This window comes from Excalfactoria chinensis, chromosome 16, assembly GCF_039878825.1.
Source record: "Excalfactoria chinensis isolate bCotChi1 chromosome 16, bCotChi1.hap2, whole genome shotgun sequence".
In the NCBI taxonomy this organism is placed as follows: domain Eukaryota; kingdom Metazoa; phylum Chordata; class Aves; order Galliformes; family Phasianidae; genus Excalfactoria; species Excalfactoria chinensis.
This window is the reverse complement of record NC_092840.1, coordinates 8,397,294-8,423,991: the sequence shown is the minus strand read 5'-3', so window position 1 is coordinate 8,423,991 and position 26,698 is coordinate 8,397,294. Positions and strand designations below refer to the sequence as shown.

At 39.2% G+C, this 26,698-nt stretch overlaps 1 protein-coding gene across 1 annotated transcript in view; it reads right to left on the bottom strand.

Annotated features, from left to right (window-relative positions):
- The window catches only part of TMEM132C (transmembrane protein 132C), a 163,068-nt gene that overhangs the window by 24,979 nt on the left and 111,391 nt on the right, over nt 1–26,698 (bottom strand). The window contains exons 4-5 of the mRNA XM_072351361.1: nt 21,655–21,838; nt 662–805 (exon numbers count right to left, since the gene is read on the bottom strand). Of these exons, the coding sequence (XP_072207462.1) occupies nt 662–805; nt 21,655–21,838 (328 nt within the window). The remainder of the gene's footprint in view (nt 1–661; nt 806–21,654; nt 21,839–26,698) is intronic.

Below are 26,698 nucleotides of genomic sequence, written 5' to 3'. Positions count from 1 at the left end.
ATCTTGCAAAGCTGCTACAGGATTCATGCACAGCATTGTCTTTGTGCTGACTCTGTACACCCTTAAATTTCCTTCAGGGCTTTGACTACAGTCGCAGTAGAGATAGCTGCGTTGCCATAAGACTATGCCACTGGTGTTTGTTTCTTTGTGACATTAAGCTGCTAGTGCTAAATTGATGCACTGGGTCATGGAAGTGATTTTAGCCACTTCTGTGCAGAACCAACTTCTTAATTCACAACATACTTCCACAGAACATGCAGTCCACCAGGATAACTTTGTATTGCAGTTGCTGGGGAACGCACATCCAATCCATTCCACTGATGCAGCTGTGGAGGTGATAATCACAGCTGGCAAGGTAATAAGAAACATCTGGAGAGGCAGAACTAACAGCAAAGCTGCTTTTGCCTCTTTGCACAGAGGTCCTGAGGTGACATGACAAAGATATTTTAAACATAAAAGAACATAAAAATTAAACACTGAAATTTTATTGAAACTATGGTGGCTGTACTGACACACCTCAATCTCCCTTTTAAGAATCCTCACCTTTGTGCTTTTGAAACAAAAGAACAATTAATTAGCAGGAGCAGATTTATTGTTTTTCCCAGGTTGTTATTATATAAAAAGATGTGATTTCAGAAGCCAACAGGAAGCACGAGCTTACTTTGATGACGTCTTCATCAGAGGATTTGCACTCAACTGACTCAGAGATGTCTGTCACAGCGCTGTTCTCCTCAATGGAGACCACTTTGATGGGCACGGCCACAGTTTTTCCTGTGAGAATTGCAGTGTTCACAATTTCTGTATCCTGTATGCAAAACAAAGCACGGCACTGTTAAGAAACAGCTAAAACATTTCCAAATAGCAAGCATCAGCTCTTCAGCAGGACTTGTACTCAAGAGGGATGCATTAGTTCTCAGGAGCTAATGACTTAAATGCATCTCCTATTAGGCACAACTTGGTAATATGCAGTAAAAGCCCTTTTATATTTTACCTGCTCAATAAACAGTCACCTGCACTGTACACTGTTAAACAGTTCAGTTCAGTCCAAACAGGCTCACATCACAGGTAGCTTCTACACTTAAGAACGTGGGGCTTTTCCCAATATTTGTCTTTCACAACTTTTATTTGGGATTTTTATAAAACTAAGCTTGATTGTTCAATATTTGGAACAGGTTGCAAGAGTATTGAAAGTAAAAACACTACTTTCATAATTGAAGTCCATTGCAAAGACAGGGCCTTTCTGTGAACTTTGCATCTGGAACTGTTTCAAGGTGATTTAATTTCCATTGATATGGCCAGTGAAGCAATATAAGGAATCCAGAAGGAGTTACTCATGCTATTAACTGCAGGGAAAATAACACGGAAATCTGAAGTTTGCACTTGGGTCATGGCGTATAAAAGCCTTTCAGTGCGCCATAAACGAAACTAACTCCTCTAACTGCAGAACTGTTTCAGCATCATTGTAATCCCAAGCTTCTCAAGCAGGAAGAACTTCAAAGTTTTCCCCAAGTTTTTGAAATTCCAACTCCATAAAGTGAATAAAATATTCATCAAAATTCTCAGCACCAAAACATATAACATATGTTATATAACATATAAATATAACAGCACTGCGGCTGTTAATGTCAACAGCAAGAAAATGGGGCACTGATACTATCGACATTGGCTTTAAATCAGGTTTAGTGATCTTGAAATCTAGGTCGGACTTTCTTTTCATCTTGCAACTTGATATTCCTCAGGTTCTCCTACTGCTTGTATAAGAAACCCCACCAAATATTAAAAAACAATAAACTATTAAAAAAGGGATGTTGACTGTTGTAGGAAAAGTCATTTATGTAAATGGAGTGATTCAACACAATAAATTAGAGCCAGGCTTATAAATACCATTGTTGGAAAGTCTAAGGCCACAATTAGAACCCCCTGACTTTCAAAGCTGCTCTTCTATCAGCAGACTTCCAAAGCAACAAGCACAAAATAACCTGCATATCTTCACCAAAATCAGGCTCGACAAAATTTTTTTGCTGTGTATTTGGCTATTGCAAGTGCTGCATGTCCTTTGAAATTAATCTTTTGCCTCCATCCCTTAGCTCCTTATTTTTTGTGACTCAGAGAGTTAAACAGTGTGAACTAAGGACTGCAGGGTAAGGAGCAGTAGGAGAGTTTGTGGAAATGACAGGACATCTTTTCAGGCTATCTCTGCTCTGCTTTGAAATGATTCTACTCAGATCCACTTTGTCTTCGGCAACTGATGTGAGCTACCAGTGGAGAAATCTAATTTAAAGGGACAGGTTAAGAAGAAGAGCAATGCCATAAATAGAAATACTTCGGATATAGAACGTACTCTTTGGCTTGGGGATCCATCTGTGTTTGTATTTAATGGTAATTCATGTTTTCAAGTTTTACACAAAAGTAAGAAAATAAGGCACACAAAACAAACAGAAACAAACCCCATATCACTGCTATGAAGAAGATGAAAACCAAAATGTGATAATGCAGTGAGATGAAACTTCTGTGCTACAGGCAGCAGAATAAATTCAGCATCTGGCTCTAACTTGCAACAGGGTGTCTGGGAGTCATGGGAACTTCTTCCAGCAAGCTTTGCCTATGCCACAAGTTGCTAATTGAATGCTGCTTTGCCTAAAAAACCCAAAACCCTCCCACAAAAAAAAAACCAAAACCAACTATGTAATAGGAATATCACCTGTAAGATGGGAAGTACTCCTCAGCTAAGCACTAGGAAGGTTTAAATGACTGAACTAAATGACTGTGTCTGGTTTTGAGATTTCAATAACAGCTTCCTTGGCTGAAGAAAGATTACTATCTCTATATACACAAAAGTCTTCTGAAAACAAGAAAGAATAAACTATTTTCTATGTTCATGGCCAGGGTTTGAATAATGGACTTAAGCTGCAATAAGGAAGATTTGTTTGACATTAAGGCAGTCTTTATTATACAAATAATGATAGAGAATTTCTGGAATAGATTGTCTGGGACAGAATAAAAGACATCATCTATCATGAAAGAATTCTGAGGAAAGCTCATACTATATATCTTTCAGAAATAACACTGGATCTCTGGGTCAGGTAGAAGAGGAAAGGGAGCAGGTGACCTCTTGTGGTTTCCTCCACCTTTCTTTGTTATGATTCTCCAATTTTCAGAACTGAGTGCTAATAACCTATATATCTTATATCCTAAATAAGCCTATTCTGCCTCATCTATCCCAAATAATACGATCCTTCCTCACCAGACAAAAGAAAATGACCTATACCTTTAAAAAGAAAAAGCCTGATTGATAGGCAAATGTGAGTGATTTTCTGCTTTCTGCACTATTTAGTGCAGAACTAATGCACCAATTGCCAAGGAATAATCTGTCACTTCTGTTTCTCTCTTTCCAATAAGTCATTATTGGTGCATCTCAGTTCTAAGTGGGTTTGATATAAAGCTGCTGCTACAAAGGTTTGAAAAAGCTTTTGAAATTTCTCAAGACCTTTCTATAGAGAAGACAGGAAATTTGACTACTAGCACATTATCAGCAATTAGAAAACCTCAGTCTTCTGCCCTTTGCTAATGGTTTCACTAAAGGAAGTAAGTCGCGTGCATGTGAATGACTTCATTTTGATTCATGACTTCAGAGCTGCATCTGCACTAAAAATCTGTAAAAGGCAGTTTGTTGTGAAAGGGTTACTGAAGTTTTATATCTCTTCTCCGAGGCCCAATCACATTCAGGAATGTCAGATGCATGATGTGCACAAAGGAAGGAAAATATACTGGAAATGTTGCTCAATGCCTTCATAACTAGTACCATCACAATCATTAGAGAGTCTCAGCATTACAAAGCAATTGGTAGCCTCCTCACTTCAGCTTTTTGTATTTAATCTCCACTAATAGCAGTCACAACTCATTGCTATTTCTGATTTGAAAATACTGAAACACAAACAACTAATATACTACATGGCATAGTAAAAGGAATTTTCAAATGTGCCCTTTCCCTTATTTGATCTGTAAGTGCTCTGTGCTATTCATCTGTGATCTTCCAATAGGCAAGATCAAGGAACTGAGCCTCCATTCTTCTGTCTTTTTGTTCAGAACTAAAATAGAATAACATGTATCCTATATCCTTCTATATGGAAGAGCCTTGTGGCACAACTTCTGCCTTCTCTGTGTATCCTTTGTATTGCTCCAATACAGCCTAAGGCTTTAATGTAACTCAGAACTGACTCAATGTCTGCATCTGCACCCACACGAGAGCTGTTAGGCAGAAAACTAAATAACATAAGGAAGGATCCATAGTCCAAGACTCCCTGAAAGCTGAACTGAAATTCAAACAAATAAAAGGAGCTTAAATAGAGCGGTCTGTCTGTCTGCTCTGTGACACTGAGCACTCTGAATGTGCACCACAGACAAGAGAGATAATAAAAATGATTTAATCAAGAAGCCCACAAGCTAAAACTGGTAGGTTATATCAGTCTAATTGTTTGGAGCTCTTCCATGCATGACTGTAGCAAGCTACCACAGTTACAAACCCTGATTTTACATCTGTGTGGATCAGAAAATGAATTAATGTCCATCTCAAAGAAAAATGGCGAGATTGGAGGCAGGCAGGAGACAGACTCCACATTACATTACATTAAAGTTCAGTGAGATCAAAACACGGTATTTGAGGCAAATATCACACACCTACAGGAAGGATCAGAGCTTTCCTGCTTAGAGCCAGGTTGAATTTTGGCTAACCCTGATGTCATAACTTGAAGTACCAAAAATATCGTGCTCTGGTCTTGGTTACATCAGAGTTAATTTGGGTAAAGTCCACTAGCAGTAATGTTGGTCTAAACATCTTCCACAGCTGCACTCTTTGTGCTGCTTCACAGAAAACTCAGCTGAATTGGTATTCAAAAATGTCAATACATTTCTAGGAAGGGAAAATAACATTCATAAAATAAATGTGTTCCAGCCATTTGAAATCAGGGAGAACTATGGCTGACTCTGCAGGAATCTGATTGCTTATCCCACCACTGCTGCAGTCAGGGAACTTCCACCAATGTCAATGGGAGCAAGAACACAGAATCCGAGCAATAGTTGCTTGAATTTAGCTGAAGAGCAAACCTCGTGTTCATCCAACCTCTCAGTTGTAAGAAGGCAAGCATTCAGCCATGACTAATTTAGGAACTAATTCAACATTAAATTGCAGCAGAATGTGGAAGCAAAGTGACAGCTGTTTAATTAAACTCTAAATCCGATTAGATGGTGTTATCAAGAGAAATCCATGGGAGCCTGAGGTCATGAGAATGGTCCTGTTTGCAGGCAGAAAATTCGCTAAGTGAGATAGAATGTTGTTAATCGTAGCATTAAGATTTCTCCTTCACACAAACACAACACCTCATGTGTAGCAAAACCACACCTGAAGGAATGACACAGAAAAGATAATTATGCTTTACTTTATAAGGAAAGTTTACTTAAAAACTTTGTAGAAGAGAGACAGCCGGGGCACCGCCCACCTTAAAATCAAGACAGTATTTGCCTTATGGAAAAAGGGACAGAAGAAGCAAGCCCTCGCATGCTGTTGACAGCACTTCAGTGAGAGAAGACAATGCCTTTGCAGGAGAGCTCCAGGAGCTGTCCTGTGCTTCCAACTGCCGTTCACCCATCACCCTTGATGAGCAGTGACACCCTGGCAACACAGTCACAAAAGAAGATGGAGATGTGGGAAATATAAAGTAAACTCCACACATGGCAGTTGCAAACAGTCTAAATGTTCTACTGATGAGCAGTAAGTTATGTGTTACAAGTTTCCAGGGCATCCTAGTTAGAGAGATGCACAGAGCTGTTCTGCACTGCAGACAATTGTTATGCTGATTTGTGAGTCTGGTGACATGATGGTTGCAGATTTGGGTTATTAATACCACTAAGATTACAGCTGATTAACAAACTGACATTGTTAGGCAGCAGATTCTGTTTATCTACATAATTCCATGCTTAAAAATAAATTACACGTTGAGCTTTCTGCCAAATGGATTCTCTGACACTCCCCATTCACAGGCAATATACAGACAACAAAAGGGAAAGAAGCTGACATTGTTTCTACATTCTTAGCACACACTGCCGAAAAGCAGGAAGGTTCCTACAGATGAAAGTTTACACCACAGTAGAGGACTTCCCTGAGGCAAAAAGACCTCATGGCAGACAGTAGGGGAGGACAAATTTTGTTAGTGGGATTTGGGCTTGTTCTTTTCCTTCACTTGATTCCAATGCTATCAGCCCACCACTTGTAAATCTAGTTCTGCTTTGCTCATCTTTGTACAAACATGAAGACTTTGTAATGCCACACTACAAAAGAAATGGGGTAATGCTGTTAAGCAGTAAAATCAAGGGACCCACTCTTACTTAACAGCATCCATCAGTGCTCAAACATGGATCCATGTGGAATCTAAGTGACTCTATGATCCTTAGATCCATAGTGTGATGAAAAACTGAAAGAAATGAGCAGATTAATAGTGGTGAAAAATCAGGCCATTCATACTCTCCAAAAGAAACAGACCCTTTCAATGTAATTGGCCAATTCTGCAGCCTGTTTTGACCAGGACAGCAGCACAAAAGATCCCTGTTTTCTTTTGGAAGCTAATTCTCTTCGACACACGACAGCCCTATGAGATATCTTCTTTTTATTAAATCTTTGTTAAACAGCCAACAAGGGACGTGGCACAAAAAATTAAGGACAATACCTTCCCTAAAGAACAAACAATCCAGAAGTCAAACACAGATAAAACATCATCCATGGAAAGACCCGAAGGTGGATGTTGGCACTGTTCTGTCCCCAGCATGCACAGTATTTGTTTGAAGAATTTGATCAACGTGATGTCTGGGGCTCTCCAGGAGTTTTAAGGAAGGTAAATGGAGAAAGGTTGGAAACAGGAATGTAAGGAAACAGGCTTATTTTTCACCTCCCACAACAGTAGCTCTGACCATCATTTGTCTGCAGACAAAGACCATCAGACCAAGCTGGGCACTCTCACCTTTTCCTTTTGGGCCTGGCCCACTGCTACAAAAACAATGGGAGGTTCCCAGGGCCAGAAGGAGAAAAAGCAAAGTCAGCCAGGATAGGAAAGACTCAATCTTCCCTGTAGGTTTTGTGAGCCATGTAATTTATTACAAAGGTCTGAGTGTCTTTTCAAAATGAGAACTCAGTGTTCTGCAAATGCAATGCCTTTTTAATCAATGATATTGTCTCTGTTTACAGCCTATATATTGAGATAAATCTTAATTACTGTCCCCCACCCACATCAGCAACAGATCATTCCATTTTCTTCCCTGCTTGTATGATTTTCAAACACACTGCTAGTGGGAATTTTGAAACCTCATAAATTAAACTCTGCAGGCAGAAAGGGGAAATGTAGAATATATTAACAGATATGGATGCAGAAAAACTTATTTGGATTCATAGATGACTAATCCACACTTACTTTGCAGCGAATCTACTCTGTTAACTTTCAGACTTGTGAACGGGAAAGTGCTCAATAATTACTTTTATGTAGCAGATGAAGACTCAATTGGTAAATATAATTCTATCATCTTTCAAAAGTGAGCATCTCCTTTAAAAAGCAAGAAAAAGATGGAGCAACTGAACAAAATTAGGTATGTCTGGGATTGCTCTGTTCACAATGCAGCTAGTGACATAATTATACAGTTGGATTGAAGCTATAAAGCCGGTACTCAGAGCTTTCCATCTGTATGAAGGCCACACTGACTTAGTCAGGTACACAGGCCCCATTCTATCAAACTTAGGACAGCAAGAATTCACTTTCTGTTCCTCATAATTTCAAATAAAAAAGTAAAAATCTTTGACACCAGCAAACTCTACAAGTTATCTGTTAGCTCTATTGGATAACAGATAAACATGCAGAATGAGAAATGTTCTGCCTTAAGGAAAAACGCTACAAAAAAGACAGTAAGAAACATTCTGCTTCAAGCTGGAGGCTGAATCTTTCTTCAGAGCTTATGGAAATGGTGAATGTACAGTCAGAAAAGGCAGAGCTTTGTGATTGTTAAAGATCTCACAGTCCCTTCATTTCAGCTGTGTTTGAAACTAGGTGGAACAAAGAAACCTTATTAGCTGGTAGTTCCAGAAAGGTACAGTGACTCTAAAGGTTCTGTATAAACCCATGTGTTTCTTCTGCAGGGAAAGAGACGTCAGAGTCCCCCAAGGCTGCAGATAAGTGAGTCAACTGTCTCCAACACTCCTTCCTTCCACCTGTCAGAGAACAGTTACACTTCTTGAGTAACACGCTCAGCTCATGTGACAACATACTGCACTTGCATTTGGCACTTCTCTTATTGAATTGGGACCACAAGAAAACTTCAGAACTTCCCTTCCACCCTAAATTACTCTGACAAGATGATCTCATTAGATAATCTGACCCCCTAGGTGAAGGAAAATGCAAATTAATGGCATGAAATTCAATCCACAGAACATTTTCATGCTTGACTGTGTCTTCCTTTACTGTCTCAAAAGCTGTAAATGTGCATAGTTTGTCTTTTCTAAGTGCCTATCATAATCAATGTGTATCAACAGTGACTGAGCCTCTAGCTGGGGGACTCTGCTTTGTCGGAGCTGTGACACTGAATTCAATGAGGTATAACTCACTAGAAAGACAAGTATTTTACTAAAGCTGTCTCTATTTCCCATTGTCTACAATGAGTACGTTAGGATTCAGTGGCTGGTATATATTTTCAAAGAAAGATGGTATTTCCTGCTGTGTGGAGGAAGTGTCTGTAAGTGAAAATGACTTCAAAGGCAACAATTCTGGAACCACTTAAAACACAGATTAAGGACATAAGGGCAGCAACCAGAGACAGTAAGCAGAAGTGCACATTCCGTCTTTCTATAACCAGAATGTAGAACAAGGACATAAAGGTGATTGAAAAAAGATGGGGAGCAGAAGCCCACTTTCTATTTCTCCTTATTTAGCCATAAATGAACAGCAACAACAAAAATCCTGTTTTTTAAAAGGATGTATATGTCTTAGACAAGAAAAAAGCTGCTCATCTTCTTTGTATTTTCATTCCTTAATTGCAGTAATTTGTTCCATTGACTCAGAAAGAATTTACATAAGAATCATATCATGTAGACAGAAAAACTTGCAGTAATGGGTTGAAATGTGTGTGATTACCTGAGATGTTCCTATTTCAGCATCATTACTGGTCATTCTGAGTATAAAGAATGCAAACAGATGAAAAGATGTGAAGCAACAGGTAAAAAACCCTTATTTGGAGACCAATACAATTGAGAGACTTCACCCTTCTTGTTTCAGAGCATTGCCACTTAGAGATATAAGCAAGTTTACAGTTACTTATGAATACATGTAAAACTCATGTATATAAGCAATCAACTGTCCTAAAATCCTCCAAAAAAATCATGCTTTTAAACATTTATATACTGCAAAAAATACATAGGCATCATATTTCATAGACAGGTGACAACAACTACAGTTTGTATCCACATATATGATTACTTCTAATGAGCACTCTTAGTAGAGGAGAAAAATGTTTGGAAATGAGTGATGACAAGCCTATCAAAAGTTCAGGAACCAGCTACTTACAGCATTCCCAGGGAAGGATAAATATTTACTGCTCATTCCAAAAGCTACACCAATAAATGCCCTCAGAACCTGCAACATTTTCTGTTGTTTTTAATCTCAGTAGTAGTTTTTCATTTACTCAAACATCTAAGGAATAATTGTCTGAGAAAGCCTTCAGCTATGATGAATACCTCTCTTGTTTTTCTCCATTGCTAAATGGTCCTATTAAGTTTATCACAGATGGGAGTGGGAATATTGGTAAAGCCTGAATGGGAGAGAAAGGCAATAGCCACCTGGTGATCTTATAATGGAATGGTTCATGGATGCTTAAGCAGCCATGGATGGAGCTGTATAATATCTTCTTGCTGAAATCATTTCATGGCTTACAGTTCTCTTTTGTTGCAAAAGGCCTAATATGTGAAAATTGTCAATTTAAGGCATTTTCCAGGCTCAAGACATGTCAGTCATTTGCTTTTCTTTTTCACGAGTCCAAGTAATTTGGAAAAGGACCCCCCGATAAATTGGGTTTGCTCCGTCATTAAGCAGAACCAACACAGCTCTGGTGATGTCTCCAAACTGTGTGACTACCATGGGAATACAGCCAGTAGTAAAAAGGCAATTTTCATTAACAGTTTGAAATTCTTCCCATGCTCATTTCAAATAAACCTGCGGCACTGTTATACAGTTGGCTATATATCTGCAATAATATTGCTGTAATTGCAGTAATCGATAGATAGTTGCAGAATGAAAATGTACAAGCGTATTAGAACACATGCATGGGTGCACACAGTTCCACTGTGTGTGGAATTATTACATATGTGAGTAATTCATATCCTCAGATGCACACATACACATATAAATACAATGGAAAAAATATTCTGTGTTAATAGAGCCACACACTTATTTTTCATCTTATATATCACATACTTTCCATTTTATATGTAACATACTTCCATCTTGTGCGTTTCCTACTAATATTTTGCAAACTTCATGCTTTAAAACACTAACCCACTGAAATCAGCACTTGGTTTGAATAAAGCCAAGTTCTATTCCATCAAGTGTTACATAGTAAACCCTATAGAGTCCCCCCTAACTTGCTTTCCTCTAGTCAGACCCCTGCACTTCCACATCACCTGCTGACTTCCATTCCTCAGATAAAACTGACTGACATAATTGCCTATAGCACTACTAATAATGACACATACAAGTGCTTTTCTACCACTTAACCATGATATGCATCAGAGCGATACTTCTGCTGTTGTGAGTTTATTCCTTTACGTGTTACAAATGTTCACTGTGGTCAAAATGAAACTAATATTATCACTGATGTGAGTGAAGCCTGTGGAGACACGGAGCAGAGCAGCACCCTAAAATTATGCTGGGCAATAAGGACAGAAATCTCACTGTGATTTCTCAATGTTGGGAATCAAGAAGCTTCACTATACTCCAAAGAAATCCATGTTGTTATTAGCATTTTCAGAGATGTGCTTCACAACAGCTTCACTTGACAGTTTGCAGCTCTGAGGAAAGATTGCAATGCCTAAGAATAGAGTGCCATTTAGATGCTTGTAGGTATTATGCCTGGCCTCCAGATGTTCTTCCAGAAGGGCACAGATGTCCTGTAGGCCTGTGTCATACCTGGCAGTCCTGGATGGATGGCTGAGATTCTACAGCATCTATAATGGCATTAGACACCTAAGTGCTGTCACTTGGATTGTTTCCTCCTTTCTTCTCCTTGAATCAACTTATGCAAGTTAAGTTTCCAATCTGCCACATTCGTGCGACAGGAATCTACAGCCGTTCATGACCACTGTGGAGGGTTGTGAACTTGTTTTCTTTCTGTAGATTGGTACGTTATTGATTATTCATGAGTTACTTTCTCTCTCCAACAGGGAGTATTTATTCATCTTCTACAAGTTCTTTAAAGTCCTCAATCTTTGGCCATGGAGCGCACATGGGCACTTGGCTCAGGTTTCTGGATTTCAGAACTCTATTTAGAACACAGTGGAAGTGAAGCAGACAGCATCTGCTAAAATCTTTCATTTTCATTTAGTCTATTTTGAAACCAGCTAGAGAAAATTTCTACTTGCTCTTCCCTATTTTGGCTGCACATCTTTAATATTTGATAAGCACAATCTGTAACCCACACACAGTAGAGCTTCTTATAGAACTGCCACGAGAAGGTAGTAACAAAAATGCAGACAATAATCTTTTTTAATATCATTATTCCCTATCCTTGTCCATAGATTATTCCTCCTTTTCTAATAGTTTATTGATTTCACTGACTTCACAGCAAGTCCACATAAGCAAAGCACACAGAGGGAAGGAAAAAAGCCTATTGCATTAATGCAGAGAAGGCACTGCACAGACATCAGAAACTTAATGCAGTTAAGAAGACGAGAGTGTGACACACAGGAAAATTAGATCATTGACTAGACACATGTCTAACCATTCTCACCACACATGGGAAGTAAAAGCAACTTATATGAGTATATGGGCAAGGACTGGAGACTATGTATAACCACAGATCCCATTCTTTCCTTCTGATTCAAGCAAAGATGTCCTCTACCTTCAAAGGTTGCTTTAAGAGATCATGCTGGTTTGAGATTCAGGGCTGAAGAAGCATTCTTGAAAGACGCTGCTATGACAATTTTGTGTCAGTGACATGAAGGACAAAGGGATAAAATCCATTTGCTTAAAGCAGCATCTCAATTTGTTAGCATAATCTAAAGCAACCACAGTGACCATTATCTTTATCTGAGCATCTCACAGCAGCTTACAACACTGAAAGGGGCTTGGAAGAAGGATTGCGTGCTTAAAAGCTTGTCTGTTTTCTCTAACTTCATTGGATGGCCTAATAAAAGACATTATCTACAAACCTTGCTTTGCTTCCATTTTTACTTTTCAGGACTAGAACAGTACTGAGTGTGAAAGACTGGAATTCACTTTTAAACAGAATGCTTTCAATTTTAAACAATTTGCAGTATAAGTTGCTCCTTAAAACCAAATACCTACGTTATAACATAGGAAATATTAATTACTGTGTCCATTTTAAAGATGATTGGACTGGTGTCTGAGTTTTGCCAAGATCCAAGAGAGACAGAAACGATCTCCAGACGTGTGGCTCCTGCTCCATCAGACAGTTCCTATTTTTGCACATCAGTGTCTCCCAGTGCTTAATGAGTAGTCCGTAATTTGGATGAGGTAAGAGCAGTGAGGAGGAATTACTGAGTCTCAAATGACTTATTTATTTCCACACCAAGCTCACTCCTGAAGCTTCCAGGCATTCTTCAAACATATGCCGTGGGACACGTAGTGCCAGCTGGCAGCTCCTCTGTTAGTTACTGCTTTTCAATGCTTGCAATTGACATTTTGTCCCAGATCCAGAATCTAAAGCACAGTGTTTTCTATAGGCTCAACCAAAGCTTCAAGCACTATGAAGCTTCTTGTTGTTGGCATGCAGGCACGTAGGACCCTATACAAGATGACTCCAAAGTACTTCCAGGTCTTAGACTGATTGGTTTGGTTTCTGCTGATGACATAATACATGCCACAGGAGGCCTTCTACCTTCTGTTAGCTCTCCAAAATGAGAATTCAAGATCACTAAGAGGTTATAACAGACCTTTTGGATTTCATTCAATTGTGTGGTGTTTTAGAACACAAAAAAGGGAGACAGTTCACCTTTAAAACAGACAAGGTGATTTTGTCCACATGCACTTTCCCTACCCACATCCTGGTAAAACCTGGTTTATGCAAGTGAAACTAGAAATATTATGCCTAGGTAAAATATTTCCACATTAAAGGGAAAAAAAGAAAAGGAGATAAACTAGTTCTCTCTGAAATGGCATCCTGAGAGGAAAAGTTCATCATGAACCTGATGGTTTAGACTGTCAGAAGTAGCAAGTGAATGTAAGAGTATAGTTCAATGGGCAAACACTGCCTGAGGACAGGAGAGGCTAGGCTGCAGAACCAAACTATGGGTAAACAAAACATTAACATACTGATGTGTTTTTTAACACCGAATTTACAAGCTTGTTTCCCTTCCTCCTTTCTCTCTAAGTCCCCAGCTAACTTTTTTATCACACTCACTCAGCTTAATCAAAATACTCATTTCACATTCTCCAAAACTTGTATAGATCTTGTCCTACAGGGCCTTGTAGAGCAATTTACAATGTATTTGCTAATCCTGATAGTGACAGTCAGCATTCAATACTCAACTACTGTAATTAATAAAACCACACTGTTGCTATTTTTCAACAATAGAGGATTTCCAAAACTAAATTGCTGCAATAAATTACTTCATTACAGGCATATTATTGTTCTGTGAGGTAACAAATCTTGCGGAAAGACAATCAGCTTTGATAAAGAAAAAGATACAGAGGACAGATCAGATGACTAGGACTTGATTAAAATTAATGTCAGTGTTACTTTTGTTCTCATTTGTTTCCTGAAATTCCCCCTACCAGTGTGCTGATGTGCTGACACTCACAGTACTGGCCTGGTGCTTCAAATATTAGGCACGATTTGTTTCTGATGGAAAAAAAAAGTCTTGATAGGTTCACTGTGCTGATTTACAGCAATGGGGCCCCTGCTAAAGTGTATGAAGTTTTGGTCTGTTAACTCATAGTCTTGTGGCATAAGTGTGTCAATCTGGAGTGCTTTGGCCTTGGAGAAGGACCTTTGTGTGCTGCTCCTCTAGCTTAGCAGAGTACCATCAGCAGCCCAGACTTTGGTGTTGTGTTGGTACCCTTTTGATTCTGAGATTATTCACAGATCAAATCCTACCACCACTGCTGCTCCCCATGTCTTTATAGCAGCTGCTGCACAAAGCAAAGAGAAAAGCCAGAAGCACAGGGCTAGCTTTCTCACCAGGACAGTACTGAACTCTGTCCTAGGTTTTACTTTTTTATTCCCCTCAGGCACAACAACATAGTTCAAAGAACAGATTCCTAATGACTTCCATGACAAACATCCTCAGCACTGAGAGTGTGGCTGGATAACGGAAGTGTAAACTGAAAGCAGGGAAAGGCAAATGTGCATCTAATAACAAACTGAAGGTGAAAAGTTGCTGGGTATTTTAATCCTTGGGGTAGCTCATTATAACACTGAGGCTTATAAAAGTCCTGGTTGGGTTTTTTGGATTTTTTTTTGTTTGTTTTTCTTTTTTTCCCCCATGCCCACTCATTACTTTATATTATAGTAACGTCTCCTTGTTGCCTTGTTAGTCTCACTGTCCAATCTACAGCACTTCAGGACCTCATTAATTAGGATCCAGCCTAAACAATTCATAATTCTGCTAGGTGAGCATTATGGTTAAGAATTTAGTATTGCCCAGAAACTTTAAAACTGTCGTTACAGATCAAAACAAAAATTAAGAAGTTGTCAATTAAGATAAATTGCTCTTGTTTTTCCATGTGGGTCACAGCTAACCTACTTAATGGTTATGTTGGCTGAGTACCTGCTGTGTTTGCAAATGAACCTGGTCTGCTCTGACTGCCACCATTCCGCATAGCATCACTTTTAAGTGACAGCATGAGAAGGTGGAGGCTGTTTTACTCTCTAGGGTAAACCACAAATATTTGTCATCTGGAATAAATGTGGGCAGTGTATGGACCTGCATTTATCAGTTAGGACAACTGACTGATAGCTAAAGCTAATGAAAGGGCATTAGTTTAGACAAAAACTAATATATCCACTTTCACAGGAGAAAGCATTATCTAGCAATCGACTCCCCTTCCAGCTCAGCCAGCAGCTCATGAAGGAACTCTGCAATACTATCTGCTCTTCCTCCCTTTCCATTTCTTCCAGATCCTCCACAGCCAAAGTGCAGTGGTGCAGGAGAATCAGAATGAGGCCCAGCATTTGCCTCCCATCGTTTCTTATGGGTGAACTCTAGCCAAGTCACCTAACTCACATTTCAGTCTTACAGATCAGTAATTTCTCTGCCTTTAAATTCCAGTTGTTTCAGCTGCAAAACTGGGCAGAATGTCAGCATCCTAAAGTAGTCTCCTGTCCCTGCTGAGAAGTGCTTGTCTTCTCTCCGTCTGATCTGGCACTGAAGGCAGCAGTAGAGGACACATACGGTGAATACAGCCCTTAGCAGACACAGCATCAAAACACACAGCCCTGCAATGTCCTTCTCAGGCACTCATCTGAGGCCAGAACTCAATTTCTGCTGGCTCATTACTATGTCTGCATGGTCTCGGCTCACATCTTCATGGCAGCCGTGAAACTCCCTTTGTGATTATGTCAAACAATCAAAATTTCAATCAGTGCCATTTCATATATAAACTGTTACCTCAGATATCTTCCTCTGATGGAGAGGTACCATAAGCCTGAGCCAATACCTACAGCAGACCCCAAATCTAGCCCAAAACATCACATGAACCGAAGAATCCCCAGACTTGACAAGCCACACAATGCAGTGCCATGAACCAGTACCAAATAATCCTCAGCTTCTAGTGCTGAGATGCAGCTTAGAAGCACCTGACCACATCTACAGAGCCCTGCATTGTGCCATGCTGCCAGAAGAAAGAGACCGTGATCAGAAGACTTCTGGCAGCAAGCACAGACTGGAAGAAGGATCCGGAATACCTCTCACTGTGTTAGGATGAAAACATGATCCAAAGTCCAGTACCTCATGAAGTACCTCCTTTCACCTTCAGTTTCATCCACTCTTGAAGCTAAATTTTATCAGCTTAAGCTTGCGGACTGAGAATTTTCTAGAGAGGATTCTGACATATCAGTCACTCATCTGTGTAGCACGTAGTGCTATGACAGAGTCCCCGTTCAGGTGCTGCCATAAAGCCACAAGTCCCATTGAGTCACCAGCTGTCTCACTGCACATTCTGGCTGTTCTGCAAACTTTTATTTGGTTCACAGGATTTCCCCCTTGTCAAGGCTGAGAAGCATATATATTAAGCCTCATCTTGGTATCTCTACTACAGACAGGGAAATGGGTAAAGAAAACCAAAAGTTCTCTATATTTTAAAAATCTAGGAGCTAGCTCACCTTCCTCAGCTGTTGAAAAATTCCAAAGTAATCTATTCAACAGCACTGTCAGATATGAGAGATGCTGAAAGAAGAAATTATATATGCTGTTGTGCTGCACAGAAAATGACTTACAAGTCGATCCAGTGAAAAAAATTAATTCCAGCCAGCTGAGATAGCCTTATTGATCCATTGCCATTTCCTGCAAAGGCAGGACTGAATGTGACCATAGGAAACAATAGGAAACCAGAAGCTAGAATCAAAAGTGCGGAGGCTATAGAAATGATAACTGGGACTTTGGAAGAGATTGTTAAATTGAGGCATTCAGAGTTCTTTGTTTGCATCTTCTGATCAAGTTAGGATCAATAGACAACAGTTCATCCTTCTTTTCACTTTTGTTTCCTGATGGGTAGACAAAAAAAGAGCCCATTCTTTACAGATAAGATTAATCGACATGCATTGCTAGTCACAGCTCAATGCGCTATGACAAAGCCAATTTATAAGCAGGTATGCAGACTCCTGAGTTTTCCTGGTATAAATGCAGAGCAATAACAAACTTGGCTGAAATTATATATCCCCTGCAAACCTAAAAGAAACAACTAATCCACCATGATGAAAACTGTAGGCATGTAAGTGATCTGGGCTACCATTCCTGCCCTGGCATCAGAAGATTTTAAGTCCAGTCTCCCACACAGAGCACATTCCTGTAACTAAACCATAAAAACTTTTAGTTTATGATATTAATTAGGGCTCTACAGTTCATTTAAGTTGTTAGTGTTACTAATAGTAATGGGGTAGGTTTTTAAAAACCAAATGCCTTTGTTTCAACTTACATTATTTATTTGACATGATTCATGATTTCATTATCGATGCAATGCCTGTCAGCTGGAAAGTTTAGCATGCAGGTTATCTCTTAGTTTGTTTGTGATAAGCAAAGTGGAAAATGGATGTGATTGGACAGCCTCCTCACAGTGGGCCCTCTCAGTGCCTGATGCCTCCTGCTTTGTTCAAGTCTCGGAGACTAATGGTGTTGAGAATTCTGCACTTCTGTGACCTTGAAACAATGCAGCTTTATGGTGTGAAATCACAGACTGTGCAGGGATGAGAACTCTATTTATTTAGGTCTATATTTTAAAAGGGTATACAGAGACTTAAGTTTCCCTTCATTGCAGTGAAATGCCTCAAAAGTCTTTGCCATGAAGAATGGCATACATAAAGCAACCAAAGTTTGGGGAGCTCAATTTTCAATCATCTGTGCTGTAATGGAAAGCAAACTAACAGGCATGCATAAAAATGTCAAAAAGTATTTTCAACTGAGTCACAGCTCTTCATCTTAAATGTCCATTCACTTCTGCAGCAGGACCAGCATTACACTGATTTCCAAATGTAAAGAAAGGCACCTGAAAACCAAACACTTCCTAATGAAATAACTGACTATAGAGCATAAAGAATATGTGAAGCTGTGCTGCCTAATGATAAGCAGTGGAGACTCAAAGAACCATTTCCTACCTGTTCTATCCCAAAGCACAATTTAGTGGTATTAAAATATGTATTACCCACTTAAAGCATGAAATCTCTTACTAACACAATTTGTGTTGAACACAAATATATAGACTTCTTAGCTGAGATTCATGTGTGCGTGCATGCTACAAATGTGAACAATTTTGGTTTTGTTTTTTAATCCAATCAAGTGGCAAAATCAATGTAGTTGGCTGCATTTCCACATGAGAGGATGGAAATCTGAGGAAAAAAGGGAAGTAAATTAAGCAACCTTGTATACTTTAATGGTAAGCTCTGGGGTTACTTGTGATTAATTGAAAAGGTTTTCAAAATCAGCTTAGCAAATAATTAATTAAGCTCCTATGAAAGCACTTTTCTAATTGATCCTGCTACACATAGCATAAAATCAGAAATGCTTGAACAAGACACGACTCAGTAGATTTTCTCTAATGGAAGGTTAAATCTTTGGGGTAGATTTTTCCTGTCAGAAACAGTGGGCTCTATCTTCAGTTTGACTTTAAGAAATCTCTTTATTTTCTTATATAACTCTCCTAATGGTTGAATTTTACATCCCTAGGTTTTTGCAGCTGTAGTATTTTGCAGCTGCTGCGATTTAGGTAAGTGAGACAAGAGATGAGGAGAGGTTGTGTGCCTGAAATAGCAACTATCCTTCTCCATCTGTATCAGTTGGTCTAATAAATAACATTACCTCTTTATCAATCTTGCCTCTGTTAATCATTGCTACTCAATGATGGAAAGACAGCACATACATTTAATCTCATCCTTTGATGAGCACATCAAGCAGCTTGCAAGAAGGATACAGGGAGTGGATGGTTACACCAAGCGCCATGCTTAAGATTTTGTCAAAGGACAACGTACTGTATACATGCATGATGAGAAATTCCCCAAGGTACATACCTAAAAAAATCATTGTACGTGAGAGTTTGAAAGCAACAGAACCTGTTAGAATTATATTTTCATAACTTTTCTGCCTCATTTTTCTCTTTAATGACTTGAAGGGTAAAAACACACTCACTTCTTCATCTTACTTCTTTTTGTACCATAGTCAAGCACTGGCCAATAAAGGATACAAGGCCTCACGTGCTTTGTAAGTTTCAGCATTCAAGATGGCTCACACAAGAAATGTTTTTCTCCATGAGTCAAAGGCAACCGTTACGTCACTCACAACCATGCAAAGGTCTGTTGGTTCCACATCCAGAGCACTGACAAGGACCAGTGGTGGGGACTCAATCACATCTTGGGTATCCTACATCCCTATCCAGTGCAACACCATTAGGCAGCTCCTTCCCTTCCTTTTCAATCACCTCCTCCTTTCTGTCTCTCTCTCTCTCTCTTTTTTTTTGGGCCAACCTTAAAAACTCTGAACAACAGATTTTATTTTTGATGTCAGCAGTTTTGCTGTAAGAACACTCCATGCTTAAATCAATATAATCTTCTTTACTCCCTAGAGGATTTATGAAACACACTTGCTGATAAAACACTGAGATCTAATTTCTGTACACAATGACATGCTGTGGCTTTACAGTGTGCACTGGAGATAAAGAGCGGGGTCTGACTTCTCAGTAGATACCGTATCCCCGTCTCCCTTCTCAGTGTGGCTCTTGTTTCTGAACAGGAGCATTGCCAGGTAATCAGCTCAGCCAGCGATTAATGCCTAAATGAAGAAAGCACTCTGACTGGATCTGCAGTCTTAGCTAACAGAAAACTGTGAAAATTCCCTTTATCTACTAATATCCTGCTAGCAAAGCCAATTTTGCATTGCTATCCCATCCAACTGGTTTCTATTAACACAGTATATTTTGGCTCCTGCCAAGTGTTATCACAAGGTACAGAAATGAGATAAATAAACACAAGAAAGCTTTGCAAAGAGAACGGTTTAATGATTTCATTGCTTGAACCCTTTGGAAAACCCACAGTACATCTGCTGGGAATAAAGGATCTCACCTTATGTGATTTATACACCACTAAATTCATTAGTTCAGACCTTTAGTTCTTTGAAGAACCTTTGTGAATGCAGAAATTTTAATCTGGGATATTCACAAGTCTGGGCATAAAGCTTGAACCTTCTATGCAAGTGCATTCAATCCTGCCATGTGATACTAAAAAAATCTTGCTTCCCTCGGGTGTGAGATATGGAAAAGAAGCTGGCAAACAAACAAGAAGGAGATGTTCAGTCTGCCAGTAGACAGATGCCTATCATTTGGTACTGAAAGATACAGAAGGAATCTATTGCAAAATAAAACCTGACCAGAATAAACATCCTTACATATATTCTGAAGTCTTTAGAAGACAGACACATAAATACACTTAGCTCCACGGATAATGAGGACAATTATTTCCCTCCCAGATCTGGAATGCCGCACAGGCTTTCTGCTGACTTAACATACTTTGGATCAGGAAATTGCTGGGCATGACCTCATTTGTTATGAGCAGTAGTTTCACTCTTCAAAGAGGAGGCATATATTGAAGATTAGGACTTCCAGGAAATAGTACTCATCTTATTATCTCCTGCAAACCTTAGAATATTAGTCAAAGACTGCCAGAATTTCAGCATGAAGATTATGTGCAGGAGAGGCAAAACTCATAAATGGGACAGATATATCTAACTCTTCTTCTAAAGCCTGATCTCTAACACTGATTGTTTCTCTGTTTAACTGACACTCAATCCTGCTCTAGATATCTGGCAGCTTTGTACTTCCTGAGCTCTGGAACTTCTAAAATAGATGCTCAGAGCCTTCCTCTGCATGCACCTAAACCCTGCTGAACGTAAAGAGCTTGCTCAGAAATAGTGTGCTTGAGATGTAGGATCCTAACTGCTGGATCTCAATGTTTTCCACAGTTCCAGCCTTGCTTTGCAGAAGTAATTGCATCTTCAGTGAGCCAGAGGAAGGGAAGGAAACACCTGCTTTCACAAATCACATTTGTGAGCCTTGTAAAGACTGGAAACAGTTATGATTTCACTGGGAGGTAAATAGCCCACAAAAGCTTGCTATACAGGGCAGGGCAAGTAGATTTTAACCCAAGGCAATTTTTCGCATGTAATTCTATACTATGCTAGTATAGAATTTTCCTTAAATACATTATTGAGGCTTTATTATTTTCTGTTTCTTCTCTGAAACTGCAGACTCTGAAACCACCAGGGGAACAGCTAGCAAAATTATTATCAGCTGCAGCCTACTAAGGACCAAGCAACTCATTCTTCAGCAAAAGGTGTTCAGGGCACCTTGCAAATTCAAACCTTGTAACAGCTAAATAAGAAATAGGAGGGTAAATCTACCTGGCTCTCTGTTGCCAGATGGTAGCATGGAGAGAACTGATCACTGCAGAAATTCAAGATTTAAAGGTTGAGAGATTTCTGAAATGGCAGCAATCCTTTCTTCTGTGCTTTTAAATTGTGTGACACATACTGGCAATTAAACGTGAGTATGATTTTAGCAAGTATTCCTATAAAGTTCTATAACAGGAGGCAGGGCAGAAAGCATTCCTTTGTAAATCTGTCTAAGGCTTGGTATGTGTTTTCTCAGACTACAGAGAGATCAGATGGAGCAACATGCTGAAACAGTTTCTTACCATCGCCAGTGGAACAATTCCAACAAGATCCTTTTGGCAGATGAAGATTTCAGACAAGGTTATGTCTGTTGTCCCCTTCCGAGGGTATTCCACCTGCCAGGTGATGGGCTGCGTTCCAGAGAGGCTGCTAAAACTGGCTATTTCAAAGTCCATCTGCACAACCTCATTGAATAGACTGTTACTTCTGAAAGAGGAAAACAGGGAAAGGAAAGAGCTATTACATTTGCTGAAGAAGGCAAATGAAGTGAATCATATTAGCTACTGGAGAATACAGCTATTTAAATGCAGATCTAACACAGGGCCTTTTCCAATCTACGACTTCTTCAGAGCATACAAACTGGAACGGTTCAAAATGGTTCAGGTGCTGTTACTGTAAATACTATGTAGAGGGATAAAACTCCTGACATTGTGTCTAAAGAAAGCAAAATACACTTAGTCCATTACACACTTCCTATGATTTGACCTTGATCAGCCAAATTTAAGTCCAGTATAATCTATGGCAAAAGAGACCAGAATTAAGCTAGGCAAAAAGAAACGAGATGACTTGTCTTTGTCCAACATCAAAACTGTATAAATCCTCAGCATAACTGAAGCTGATATACACAGCATAGAAGCCATTAAAAAAATTAACATGGTTAAACAGAGAAATGAGGACATTATTGTAAGCTTAGAGGTATGTTCTGGAAAAGTAAAATCTTCTAACTTGTAATAGCAGCTGTGATAACTACAGCCTGCACAGTTCTGGGACATCCCAAAATGAACACATACCAAACTGAACTTTGTAATTTAATTGAAAGCATGATAACATTCAAAGGTACCTGAATCACCTGAATGTCAGGAAAGTTTCCCCGATCAAGAAGTCTTTAAAATGTTGCTAAAATATTTATTCTCTAAGATACGTGCCAGAAGCCAAGAATACACACAGTACAAGAGAAAGGTTTTACTGGTACTTTCTCAGAATGACCAGCAATTATGTATTTCAGTGCAGGCATTTGTATGGAACGCACTCATCTCACTCTCATAGCAATAAAAACTTTATACAGTGTCACTCTGCCACCAGTTCCCTCCTTCCCTCTTCCTATAGAAGAAATGGAGAGATATCAACAGCTGGGAAAGCATCCACTTGAAAAAAATATGCCTTCAGAGATGTGTAATGGCTGAGAAAAAAACTTCTCATGAAGCACATTTAATGTTCAGAGCTTGCTCACTGACTGAAACAGCAGTTCCTTAATATCTAACATTTAGAACTGCTCAGCAGCCGAAACAGCAAGCAATTATAAAACTTTTCTGAAGTACACAACACGTAGTGATTACAAATGAAGCTTTGTGAGGGCAAAGCTTCTACGAAATTGCTCTGAGGTGGATATATGAGACTAATTTGATTGGACTGAGAGTTCCCCTGGGCCAGTTCAATCCTTGGATTTATTCTGATTTATAAATATGCTAATAATTCATGGCTAGATTGGACTAAGCAATTGCAGAAGGGAGGAAGGGCTCCCTTTGATCTGCTAAGCAGCCACTACAGCACATGGGCATCAATGCAGAGCACTGACCCCATGGCCACTCCCTTGCACGAGCAGATGGGCAATGATAATGTGCTACTTAAAGGTTACAGCAGCTGAGCCAGCAAGTCAGTGATGGGGTTAGTAATTTACTACTGGCATGGGCTAGCAGTCAACTCATTAATATTGTTAGCCCAGGAAGATGAGGGGGGAAATGTTTGCAGAGCCGTATGAACACTTACAAGGAGATCACTTTTAGAAAAAGGAGAGCGATCAGAAATGTTCTGTTAATGGAAAGTTAATTAAAAAATGCATTAAAAGCAAAACAGAATAAACACTGGGAGAAACTGTATTGGAACTCACTCTCTCTTGTCAGCTGTATGGACAGAACACACCCTTTTGGTATCATCGAGTGTAACTGTAACCATATTCTTGATTTTAAAATATTTTTGAGCATGACAATAATTATTGATTTGAAACTATTCATCATCCAAACCTTCAACACCCTGAGATATATCTACTTTCAGAAGGACATTTTCCTTCCACGGGAACCCAAGTCTGGCCATATCCAAAGCTACCTTTAAGTCTCTTCAACGTGGGATACACGAGCCACACATAAGATTAGAACACAGATTGTATTAAAAGTGCTAGAATGAAAAACAGGCTTTGTTTCCCTGCAAAGGTCTAGCATGAAGTGGAATGGTGTTCAGTATTTGTGTGCTAAAATGGCAGTGCTCAGCTCAGCCCAGAAAGACCAGTGATACAAAGGCTTTCAGAAGAAGGAAGGAAGATAACTGCTAAAAAAGCAGTGGAGTTCTCAGCTGATGTAAGACCCATACACGAATGGAAATCTTTGTTGAATACCTGTCTACATGTGTGGACCAGGAGTCTCTGATGAGAGATTTCAGAGTCGGGTTATTGCTCTGAGTAATAGAGCAGTTTCAACTCTTAAATTAGTGAATCTTAAGGCTGCTGTAGGCTGAATCAATATTTCTGATTTATTACTGGGGCTCTCAAAAGAGAAATTTTTAAAAGCTTGGATTAAAAACATTTTTTAGACATCCTTTATTCCAACAGATTTTCACTGACAGTCCTTAGAGAATCAAGAATGTTTCGACCTCCTGAAAATTTAGCAACTCTTTTCCTTTTTAATGCTGCCCAGTTTGACAGTGACATCTTAATGCAAGATCAGCAATTAGTAAATGACATAAAAAGTTGAAGATTACAAACACCACTTTCCCTCAGTTACATTGCACATCCTGCACAAAGATTTGAACCCGATCTGGAACTGATTTAGGATGATTTTAACGCTGATGAAATTATACGCACAGCTCTGTATACATCAATTCACCTTCACAGTCAGCGCTCAGCTCTAACAAAGGCTGGGCCATTAGCAACCCAGGTCCCTTTGAATTAGTCACCTATGAGCTAAGTGCTGTAATATCTACCACTGTGCCCTTGAGCCATCCATTCCTATTCTGAAAGGTCTGATCAGCAAATGGAGGACAGAATGCTTAAGATCAGTTTCATTCAGCAGAGCTGTTACAAAGGTAATGTCTTTGCAAAACTATACAAAGCATGTAGTAATTAAAGAAGAATGTCAACTACTGTAGGCAAAACAAAGTTTGAATTTCTTATTTGCATTATTACCCTCACTTTCATCCTTAAACCATAAAAACTAGCAGAGGAGAAAGAAAAGGATGATCTATTTTGGGAATTAACAGACAGGAAGGACAGTATTTCATGGAAAACTGACACATTAAAAGTATCGTGAAGCTCTTTGAAGGAAAATATCTGAGGTATAACTTAAAAAAACTCTAGAGAAACGAAACAAAATATGCATGCAAATATTTAAACAGATGATAGAAAACTGTACTTGATTTCTTCATAGATAAGATCTAGATTAGTTAATATGGTTTCTTAGCTTTCTTGTCATAAACTGTGATATAAAACAGCTTTTTGATTAAGAGATTGGTCTGAGACAGGAAATCTCATTTCATTTCCCAGCTCTTCCATGGGATACTTTAATGACCTCAGGCAAGACACGAAGATACAGATCCTTAAAGCCAAAATAAAATCAATAGGAATTAGGCATCACAGAGCTTTAGAGAAAAAAAAAAGAAAAGATGTCTGCCACTTCAGGTACCTAAGTATAATGCCTTTATAACTTTGATACTGAGCCCTGTGATCTCAGCTGGGTTCAAGCCCACACCATGCAGGAGAGAGGCAGAAGACCACTCATGTCTGAATTGCTGTGCTACACTGAGAGCTCTACATGATAGTGAAATTCTTAGCTGCTGAAATGCAGCTAAGTCATGTTGTTAATCAGAGTACAGAGAAGGAGAAAATCCCCTCCCATCGCCAGCAGAAAGCTGAATGAGACAGTCCCCAGAGAAGGAAGATCTGACCTGATCACAGTAACTCACCAATTCTTCCCTCTTAGCGGAGCACTTTTTTAGAGTCACTAATCACTAATATATATTGTAGTCTCGTAGGTTTTCTCTGATACAACATCACACCCAGTCACGAGGTACATGAAATTGATTCTCCCTTCTCCCAAAGGATGTGTGACCCTCCACCTCACTCTGCTGCCATCATATAAAGGCTACGTGCAAATACCCCAGGACTGAGCTATCATCATCTCCCACTTCTATTTCATTTTCCATTCTGTTTCCACAGGGTTTTAGTCTGCTAATGTCTTCATTATAACTGTGGAAAACAAAATATGCAGGCAGATTGGTCAAGAAATAAGCTTTCTCTGTGATTCACCATCTCTTCCTGCCTTCGAGAAGGACATTTTCAACTACATATCTGCACATGCCTCTTGGTCAAAAACGCCAAGTTAACAGGCAGGTAAAGCTGATAAAAATATCTGTATTTTTTACATAGAACAGGTGTAAAGGGATATAAAGTAAGCAAGCATTTATTGGTATAATTAAAAAGTTAAATAACAAATAATTAAGTGTCAAATATCATGGTGAAACAATGAAGAAAATAACCAAAAGATGAACTAAATTAATTTTCCAAACTTGATGGCCACAGGCAAAGTTCAGGGGAAAATGAAAGGCCCCAAGTTTGCAAGTGATTGTCCCATGCTAAATCAATACACTCCATTTGGGCACGACTGCAGCTTTTCTAATTCAAGTGCATGAAGAAAGGTAAAGGGATTTTTCAGCTCAGAAGCAATGATCAACAACTGTTTGGTGGCAGCTATCCAGAGAGACCTCCAATTTATCTGAAGAGCTTTTCCAGGTGCCTGTGAAGCTGCCTGAATAGAGTAAAAGATCTTGAAATGAACCACATCCTCTGAGAAATAAGCTCAACAGTTGCAATTTCATCGCAGAGCAAACTCAGTTTGTGCAGAGTCCCTCAGACTAGAAGCTGCAGGGAATTGAATAATACTGTGTACAATCTAGAGCTAGAGAATATCAGCCTGAGGAAGGTGGAGAAGCAGTTTTATTTCTTGAAAGTCAATATATTTTTGCAGGCTTGACTAAGGAGGAGTCTGCAGCAGGAATAAACTCTTTTTCCCCAGTCTTAGG